The 10,197-nt window shown below is 42.3% G+C and overlaps 1 protein-coding gene across 1 annotated transcript in view; it reads left to right on the top strand.

Moving 5' to 3' along the window:
• Positions 1–1,069: 1,069 nt before the first annotated feature.
• The window catches only part of SYNJ2 (synaptojanin 2), a 55,502-nt gene continuing 46,374 nt past the window's right edge, over positions 1,070–10,197 (top strand). Inside the window, exons 1-2 of the mRNA XM_082217128.1 lie at positions 1,070–2,169; positions 6,338–6,424. Coding sequence (XP_082073254.1) covers positions 2,049–2,169; positions 6,338–6,424 — 208 coding nt within the window. The 5' untranslated portion in view covers positions 1,070–2,048. The remainder of the gene's footprint in view (positions 2,170–6,337; positions 6,425–10,197) is intronic.

Below are 10,197 nucleotides of genomic sequence, written 5' to 3'. Positions count from 1 at the left end.
ACACGAAGCCATAGTACTTTGGCCCTATCCTGCATGCCTTATATTCTGAGTTGTGGCTTCCCTATTTGGGGCTTGTATACTGGTGCTGGTATGTTGCAACTGGCTGTAATTGTTGGCCATAATACTAAGAGAACAAGGGAGAAGTTTATGGTGAGCTCTGGCACCTCTTTTTCTAGAAAAATGCTCCATTCACTGCTGTGTGATCAGAGCTAAGCTCACAGCTATCCATTTCCAAGTTTAGGCTGCCATCTCCTTTCTTTTGTCCCCCTCTCACCACAAAACACTTGTCCATGATCCAACACTACATATAAACCATCATAGCTTCAATTTGTTAACTCCCACTGAGGGATTAACAACCCATCATCCCTTACTATTAGCAAGCAAACAGATGGTAAATGGCAGCTGTAACAGTATGGTGTGAAATGGTCCCGACTGAAGGCATTCCCCCCCTATCCCCCCCCCATTTTCTTCTACCAATAAGAGTTGGATTGAAAACTGGGCTGGACCTGATATGGACAAGACACCACCACTAGAACAGCCCAAATGAAATTATATTATACAGTTTGACTTTAAAGCTGTACAAATCTACACTCTGAACCCAGCAACACTATATGTATAAATATTGCTGAACAAAAATTAATAAAATGTGGAAATTAATACCTCTTTCATGAGTTCAGTACAGTGTGTGCAAGAGAGGGAGCACATCTAATTATCCCAACATCTAACACCTACTGAAGCACAAAGTTAGGGCATGGTGGTCAAATGCTCTGAGATTTGAAACTGGGAATAGCAGGCTCCATTTACTAGATTTCTGTGTGAACCTTTCGATCCTAGTGTACATGCGGGAGTCTTTCCTGTGTCTACTGAACATGTAGGGAACTTCTGCATCCAGCCCTATATGCATATACTCTCCAGCCCTATGCATGAAAGAAATTCAACACTTGGTTCATCACAACAAAAAGTGAACAGCTGGTGAGCAGAGCTAAAGTATTTCACTGGGGCAGGAAGTGAGGAAGAATGCAAGGGGGGGGGACTGTAGAAATTCTGGCTGACGGCCAATCCAGCTGCCTTACAGTCTCTCGCTTTGGCAGCATCTGCCTGTCTCTCTGACTCTCTCTGCTTGGAGAGAAAAGAGCACCGCAGTTGCCTCTCCTCTTGGGGGAGCCAGTGTGATAATCTTGCAGCTCTCTGGGAAGGGAAACAGGGCGGGGACACAGCGCCTCTCACCTGTCCCCCGAGGAGGAGAAAGAGGCGGGGACTCGAGGAACTTGAACTCGTCCAGAAAGTTTACGCAGGAAAAAGAAAAAGAAAAAAAGAGGAGAGAGAGAGAAAGAGAGCGGCGTGGAAGAAGACGACGTCGCCGCCGCCGCCCTGGGCGGTAGCGGGAAACAGGGAGGGATTTTCCAACAAGGAAACAGAAAGTCCGGAAATTGGGCAAGAACAACTTGCGCGGAGGGGGGAACGTTTTTCCAATGCCCCCCCTTCTCTCTTTGCAGAAAAAAGAGCATTTTGACCTCTCTTCCTTTCCTGCACCGCCGGCCGGAGGCTTGTGACTAGAAACTTGCTTGACTTACACAAAGAGGAGCCTCAGCTGGGACTTGTCTTCAGAAGATGCTCAGGGCGCGCGAAGGAGGCAGCTAAGTACTTTCCAGCCTCCCGCGAGGCGGACAACTTTCCAGTCGAGGGAGCACCTCAGCGGCGTGGGGTGGTGTTTTTATTTATTTTATTTTTAAATATTTTGTTTGGAGATACCCGTCTCCTCTTCTTTCAACGTCTCCTTTCAAACTTTTCTTAATTATTTAAAAGCACACACCACCACCGGGAAGCTGTTGCTCCGTTTTCCTTTGGAACGAACTTCTGGCAGCTGAGAAGTTGTGGGGAGAAAATTCCCTCACGCCGCCCAGTTTCTCGTGACTGTTTTCTGGGGCGCGTGTGTGTGTGTGTCTTGTTTCAGAGGAGGAGGAGGCCTTCTTTCCCACCCGGCTGCCCTGGTGTGACTGACTTTCCCCTTCCTCTACCGCCTCCCCCCTCCATGGAAAGCGGCTGCCATGGCTCTGAGCAAAGGGCTGAGGGTGTTGTGGAAGCAGGAACCCACGGCCAGCGCCCTGCTGGAGGCGCGCGGCCGCCAGGACTGCCTGCTGCTGGAAGCCGGCACGATGGCCACCCTCAGTAAGTGCCCCGCGCCAAAGTGGGTGGGGCGGGGAGAGGGTGGGGGGTGGGCGGCCTTGCCACTCTTGGAGCCCCCCCACCCACCGGGTTGGAGGTGGCGCTGCTAGGCCAACATCCAGCCATAAAGACAGCGGGCCCTCCCTCGCCGTTTGCCTCCTGCCCCCTGGCTGCAACTGGCATACCGAGAGCTACACTGCTCCTGAGCTTGGAGGCTCTGTAGGGCAGCCTCCTGCAACCTGGCACGCACCTTCCACATGTTTCTGGACTCCAACTTCCATCAGCCCCAGCCAGAGTTCCCAATGCTCTCAGGAATGATGGGAGTTGGAGGCCCAAACCTCTGGATGGCTTTCTAGGCAGCTGTTCAGGTTGCTATGGCAAATCCCTTGGAGAAAGGGGGGAAACAACCTTTTGAAGCCATTTAGGCCAAGGCTATCGCTGCATCTTGTTGCCATAGGTTCCATAAATTAATAAACCCGTGTTTATGTGGTGTTTTGGGTGCTGGTACAGGAGGAGACTGAGATGTGAATTGGATATTGTGAGAGGGAGGACTGTGTTTTGTCTTCAGACTTTCAGCTGTGTTCTATGGCTCTAGCCAACTTTCAAAAAGGAGAGGGAAATGCAGCCTCTTTTTTCCAAACTGCAATGACTCCACCCCTTATCACCACCCACTTTTGAATTCCCTGCTAAAAGGCTACAGAAGTAATGGCCTAACTCAGTGGTTCCCAATCTTTTTTTCCCCATGGAAAATTGCTGAGGGTCTTTGCAGAGCACTTCATGGTTTTTTTGCCCACTTGTAGCAGACGCTGCATGATTTTTTAATTGTATTTTATCGCTTTTTTATTTCTTCTATATTGTAAGTTGTTATATTTCATAACAGTCAAATTGTAATGCAGTAAAATACGAGATAAGAAATAAAAGAAGCAATTAGAATGCAATCAAGACTCAATATATTTAATGTGATGGATGTGCTGTCTCCTGCCTCCCACCACAAATCTACAGACATGCTGTGGACCACCTGAATTAAGCTGCCTGGCCACTGGTGGTCTATGGACCATAGTTGGAAATGCTTGGCCTAACTAAAGTCACGTGTTGTCTATCAGCAACCAGGAGCTTGACAACTCTACCCCTCAGTTTTACAGTTCTGGGCCAGGAACAAAAACAGGGAGGTCTATTGAGTCAGTTTTGGGAAATCATATGTGCCTGGTGGACTGCAGTAAAGAAAACCTGATTGAGATATTTGCAAAGCATTTCTAAGTGAAAAATGAAATGGTCAACATGTCACACAAATGTGAGCTTGATGGCTTATTTATTTTATCAAGAAAACCAATTATTTATGTGTACTTTAAAGATTAATATTGGATTAATATTTTAAGATACTCTCTCTGTCCCTTTTCTATTCTTCCATGAATCTGTTCTGCTTCACTTGTGACTTCTTGAAGGGATGCAATCCCATCTACTATGTATCATTGATACTATCTGTCCTGGGCCATTGGAGTTCAGTGGGCCATACGTACGTATCTAGAAAATGTCTGTCTCGGGGTAATGTTAATTACAAAAAACTTGCATACTGCAGGACTTGCGCACTTTGAGATAGGAGAGAGGAGTTTGTAGAGCAATCCTAACCATGCAATGCTGGTGGCTGGTGTGTAAGTGTTAGGATGGTGCACAATCGCTTCCCCATTGGTCTCTGTCAGCCAAGAACAGTGGCAGGGGGAAGCCCCAGCTCTGCTGAAACAGGTGGTATATTATCATGGTGAGTCATCAGTGGAAAGACATGAAAGTAGACATTTTGGAGATGGGTGCTGGATCTGCTGGGGCCTGATTCTTAGAACGAGCAACTATGGGCTTGCTTTGCAAGACGAAAACGTCTTGCATTTTTTGCAAGTTTGTTTCCTTTTTCTTAACACCGTTAATACAGTTGCGACTTGACTTCGAGGAGCAACTCATAGAACGCGGTGTGGTAGCCTTTTTTGAGGTTTTTGGTGATTTTTGAAGCTTTTCCAAAAATTTTCCGACACCGTGCTTCGCAAGACGAAAAATTCACTAGACGAAAAAACTCGCAGAACGAATTAATTTCGTCTTGCGAGGCACCACTGTATCAATATTAATTTTTGTACCTTTTTTATTAGATCTGATTATGTTTTAATGTGGAAATTGTTCAGTTTGGTTGGGTACTTTTTGATGTGTGTTATTTATTGTTTATGACTATTTTTGTTATACAGTGGAACCTTAGTTGTTGAACGTAATCTATTCTGGAAGACAGTTCGACTTCTGAAACATTCGACAACTGAGGCGCAAAATTAAATTGTGAAAATCACTTCGGAAGCCGTTCAACTTCCGAGGTGCATTTGAAAATGGAATCAATTACTTCCGGGTTTTCGGCATTTGAAAATCGAAACGTTCGGCTTCCAAGGTGCTCGAAAACCGAGGTTCCACTGTATTTATAATTATGTAAACCCCCCCCCATGTTGTAAGCCACCTTGAGCATGATTTTATCCAGGGGAAGGTGCATACAAATAAAATGATGTATGTAAGCCCTACTGAGTTCAGTTGGACTTACTTCCCATGTAAACTTGTATAAAATCTATATTATATGACATGGTATTATAGACTATTAAGAAGAAAATAAAATGCAATGCAAAGTACCTGTGAAAAATGAAGGGTTTTGCCATTGGTTCTGGTAGCATAACTGCTAGTGGAAGGGAACAGGTCTTCTAGAATTTTTAACCTCCTGACATAATACATACCCACCCAGGATTGTGAACAATTCTGGCCACAACCTGCTCCTTAGAGAAGCCAGATTGAGAAAACTTGAATAGTGCCCTGCATTACATTGCATACCCATGAGTATCAGCCTCATTCATCTTAACTGTAATAATATTATTTTACAAACCCAAGTATTTTCTATTTTTAAATGTTTGCTACGTTTCAAGTACAGTTGCTTTGCAATCTTCTAAAGGCTCAATGATATCTGAATGTTGTGGGTCTCTGTTGTTGCTTCCAGAACGTTAAGCATATGTTACTAATTAGGGACAAACCTTGGTATAAAGGCTTTGTTTTCTGTAATAACCGAAGTGTGGGTGTGTATTCTGAACAATACAATATCTCTACATGCATAATTTTACATGATCTATAAGGTTACAATGGGAAAAAAAACATTATATGGATGGATATCATCCTCATATTTGTCATTCCAAAATATCATAAACAGTGAACAATAACCAACATGCTGTTTAAAGCTTATTTCTACTTGCTGATTGAAAGAAGGGAATGAACTCTTTGGTTTCAACCCTCTTTTCTCTTAGGAGGCATGATTATGACAAAGTCCAAACATTGCTTGCATTCTTCAACACTTGCCCAAGTCTTTAAATGTCATTACTTTATTTTTACAGTTTTACTGTAGTCTATTACTACAGTCATTCTTTTGTCTACTTAAGCATCTCCTGATCCAGTGACTCCATTGTACTTTCATTGGGAGATAAAGATGTGAAGATTTGCACAAGGAATGGCCCTGTTATTTCTTTCTCTCCTACAAGTGAGAAAGTTCTAGAATCACAGCAGGATTCCCAATTGCATGCATAGAGAATTATCTGCAGTTAGACCTGCCTTAAAGTGTATTGGATAATGACTAAAATATATTGATAGTACTGTATGGAAGAATGTAGCCAAGATGTAGGGACACATTCCACTGCACATGTTTATTGTGCCAGGAGATAGAAGGTTGATACAAAATTGTTAATCTCTGAAATGTATTATTAGCACTATATGTAAATTTGTAGTCAAGTTGCTCAACACATAAGATAAGTCTTCTTAGGGAGACATCTCTTTCTGGCCCTTGCAGAGCATATATATTGCACCCCAACTTCTCCTCCTCAGTGCAGCGTAAGAGGTTGTGAAAGAAGCCAAATGGCCTGATCCTGTGCATATTTACTATGGAGTTAGTCTCACTGATTTTGTTGCAACTTACCTCTGAGTAACCATGAGTAGAATTGGGCTGTAAAAATATTGTGGCATCTAGGAGACTTAATTTTATCATGAGTTATTGTACTTTAGCACAAACCATAGGCTTAAAGAAAAGTAAATCTTGCCAGTTTCTGTTGGTTTGCTGTATTATCAAAGGATTAAAAATAAACAAGAATTGTTGTCTTTTATTGTGCAATTCCCTTAGCGCCTGAAGAAAAGGAAGAAATTAAAGGGCAATATGAGAAGCTCATGGATGCTTATGGGTGCTTAGGAGAACTCCAGTTAAGATCTGGTAAGTACCTTAATGTCATTTTTAGAATAATAAGTTGAACAATGTGCCCTTCAATCCGACACAATGAAGTGAAACTATTCTTTGGTTAACCTTCAAGGACTAATTCTTTAAAATGAGTTGTGTGGTAATCATTGGATTTAAGGACAATTATTAAACAATGGCTTATTGCAGGGTTTCTATTTTTTTTTTAAAAAAAAAACAACTTTGCATTTACTAATAATAGCTTCTGGTTTTAACTTGAAAACAGCATCTGTTTCTTTTTACCAGATTTGTTGTGCTCCTTGTTGGCCTTGGGTAGCTGTCCCATAAAATGCAATCCTACACAAGGGCTTCTTCCTTAGTAAATATGTTTAAGATTACAGCCTCAGTGGGTGGGTATTAAGTCTTAATTGACTTATCTACCAGTAAATACTTAGGATAGGTTAGCCTGCTCCTATCCTCCATCTCCTGTCCTGCCTTTGGGTTTTGGTTTTTTTAATCTGTTGGGGAAATGATGCTCAGTAGGTGAAAGATCTCAAATTGCATTGCTGCAGCCACAGAAAAATGATACCCTACGAGCTGCTCCCTGACAAGTAACCATAAAAGACAGATTTTTGGGCTGCTGCTTTTATTATGCATTGAGGCTCAGGCAGAAATGCAGCAAGTGACCCCCTTTTTTCTGGCGTGGAGATACAGTGTTAGGGAAAGCTGCACTTGTTCCCTTTTTGGCTTGCACATATCTGTTAAAAGCACAGAGCTCCTGCCCATAAAAATACAACAATTCTAAGGAAGTCAGCCTTTTCAGGCCAAGAATCAACAGCTCTACTGAATAGCACTTTTCCCTTTCTTTTTATTTTGAATGACTAGCTTTATTAACAGCAGTAGTTCATAGTTAACTAAGACTACAGCCCTGCAATTGACAATTTTCTCTGTTCTGGTGACCTTCTAATTTGGGTTTCCTGAACCTATCATTTTCATCACAATGAGCATGGCTCCCTCCTTGGATTTCATGTTACAGCCATCTAATGTGGGCAGGGATAGACAGGTCTGCACTAGGAGATGCTGACTATCCCTTTGCTTGGGGGCATTGAGAGAGCATATAGTCACTGCCCCTCCCAACCTTTTCTCCAACCTCTTTTCCTGCTGACTGAAGGCAATGGTGTAGCCCTGTAACAAGACAAATGGAGCCAGGGAGGTGAGTGGCGTGGTAGTTGTTGCTTTGCATCTTGGTGCTTTGGGTATTTTAAAGGCGCAAGCATATCTCTGGAGAACCTGCTACGGCTAGAGTGAATGTGGTATCCAAAACTGAAAAATGTAAATGAAATAAATGGACTATAGCTTTGCCTCTTCGTTGGCTGGCATATGGTTTTATGCACATAAAAGCATCTGAAGCATTTAAACAATTTGTGAGGGGGGGTATGATGGAGTGTGGGCAGCTGAGTGCAAGATCATATGAACAAGAAGTCAACTTTCCAATGTCCAGTAACAAGGAATGTCAGGGGATGTGGTTATGCAAAACCAAAAATAATAATAATCCAAGAATTCTGTTCATATTTAATTAAGGGTTGTGAGAGCATGAAAGAGGCTGTGCCACAGACCAGAGGCTCAGCCATGGCCAGTCACAGCCCTTGAAATTTCCATAGTTGTCCTAGTACTTTGACAACGCATTAGTTACTTCTGAAGTCAACCCATGATAGAAAAGGTTTTTGTGACTCCATAGGATTTGTGCAGATACTGTCCAAACCATCCCACCCACCAATTTGTGGATTTCCTGACATATACATGGTGCCAGTTTCATTTCCATAATATGAATTTAAAAGAGTCTGCCTAGACACTTCGCTTCTTGCCGCAAGAAGTGTTTGGCTGGCTGGAAGGGAGAGACAGTGTGGTCGTTCAGCCCTTGAAACAAGTAGGTTCCCTAAGGAGGGTAGTAAGTCAGTAAGAGCATGAAAGATTTTTCCAGAATGCCTGATGATAAAGAAAGTTTATAGCGATAGCAGCAATAGCCTGAACCAGCTACTGGGCAGAAAACTCCATAAATCTTCTGAAATATGAATTAGTCACCGTGGGGAGACAAGACTGGTTTAAATCCAAACATTTGGCTTAGCTGGCTTATAAAACAGACAAAAAAGGAAGCATGACTGTTCTGACTAGCTATTCAGACAGTAAGCAGAATAGCTAATCACACTGGTTTTTCAGTCTCACTTTTTGGCACTAAGGACCTTCTGGGGGTTTAGTAGGAAATTCTTCCTTTTTGTCATACTGCAGAACTTGTGTGTGAATACTTCGTCTTAGTTCTTTGTCTGTATTAGGCTGTCAAAATTGATAGGCTACAAACCCAACCATTTCCTATGCAAGATACTTGCACTATAAGGCCGGTGGGTTTTGCCTAGCTGATTGCCTGGGTAATGTTTCTCAAAAGCTAGAACTCGTATTGGGTCTGATCAGCTAGAACAACTCACTAGTTCCCATTATTTGCCTTTGGGATGGGCTAGAGCAGAATGAAGAGCCAAGTATGTTATGGGCTGGGCCTCGGGGGGGGGAGTGTTTTGTATTTGTTGGTTCAATTTCCTTAATGAATTCTAGTCTGAATTAATATTGGCACATAGCATGACAGTGAAGGAGACATGTACAGCATTAAATGTAAGATGTTCCAAATGTTTTGAAATGTGTTAGATGATTTTTTTTTAATTAGTTGGGAAGTTTTTTAGGTGGTTTTAAAATTGTTTTTAACTGTTGCAGATACATTTTTATTTCATTTTGAACTGTATTATTTTAACTTCTTGATGTTTGTTGCCCTGGGCTCATTTGGGAGAAAGGGTAGGATAGAAATTTCATAAATAATTGCGTAAATAACAAGAAGGTGGTATCCAAATAGCATTATTAGTGTGTAGATTTGTAAGATTCATGGTCAAATTGTATAGAAACACAGATTATGTGAGCAGCATTCACTTAACACACCCCATCAATGGAAACCCTCTGCAAAGATTTCCACTTGTGCAATGGGGTTTCTCCCTGTGTTTTCCCTGTGCCCCTCCCCCCCAAAAATGACTGGGGGGAGGATCAGGAGAAGCCCGACAGCAGCACACTGCTGGGGATTTTTGTTTACTGTTGTGTTGCTTATTGACTGTATTATTTTATTGTATTTTGCCTGCATTGTACTCTCTTTTGGGATTATTTGATAAAGAATAACAAGTTCTATGATAAAATAAACTATTGTAAGCCGCCTTGAACATTTTTTTTTAACTTTGGAAAGGTAGCATGCAAACAGATTGACTGATAATCACATCATGAGATCTACCAGCAGATTTAAATCGATCTTCTGACCACCCCACATGTTAATGAGCAAGGTGGTCTGAATTAGTGCAAAGCAGCTTCCTATATTGCATGTGGCAAAACACTAGGCTCTCAGCATTCATACCAAGCACGGCCAGTCCAGATGTTTCATGCTGCAGACCAGCATTCAGGGCCCATGAAGCTCACTGCTATTTGGTTTAGAGCCTGAAGAGGGTTCTGAGGCCAGCATACTCTCAATATATAGGAGAACACTCAGAGGGTCCTTGCGCCTAAGGTTTCCATGGTGATGAAAGGCTTTGGGAAGACAGGGTTAACTAATCCTTTGGGCTGTGTGTCATACCGGGGTCTCAAGAATAATGCAGAACTTTGTGATGAGGGAGAAGGTTATTACCTTTATTTTTCATTATACCTCCCCGTGAGGTAGCCTCGTACCCTGAAAAATTGTTCAAGGAAGTTAGCTACAGTCAGGATGAAAATAAAGTATAAAACTAGTTCAC

The sequence above is a fragment of the Podarcis vaucheri genome (genome assembly GCF_965113315.1).
Source record: "Podarcis vaucheri genome assembly, chromosome: 3".
NCBI lineage: Eukaryota > Metazoa > Chordata > Lepidosauria > Squamata > Lacertidae > Podarcis > Podarcis vaucheri.
This window is presented reverse-complemented; position numbering and strand designations above follow the sequence as displayed.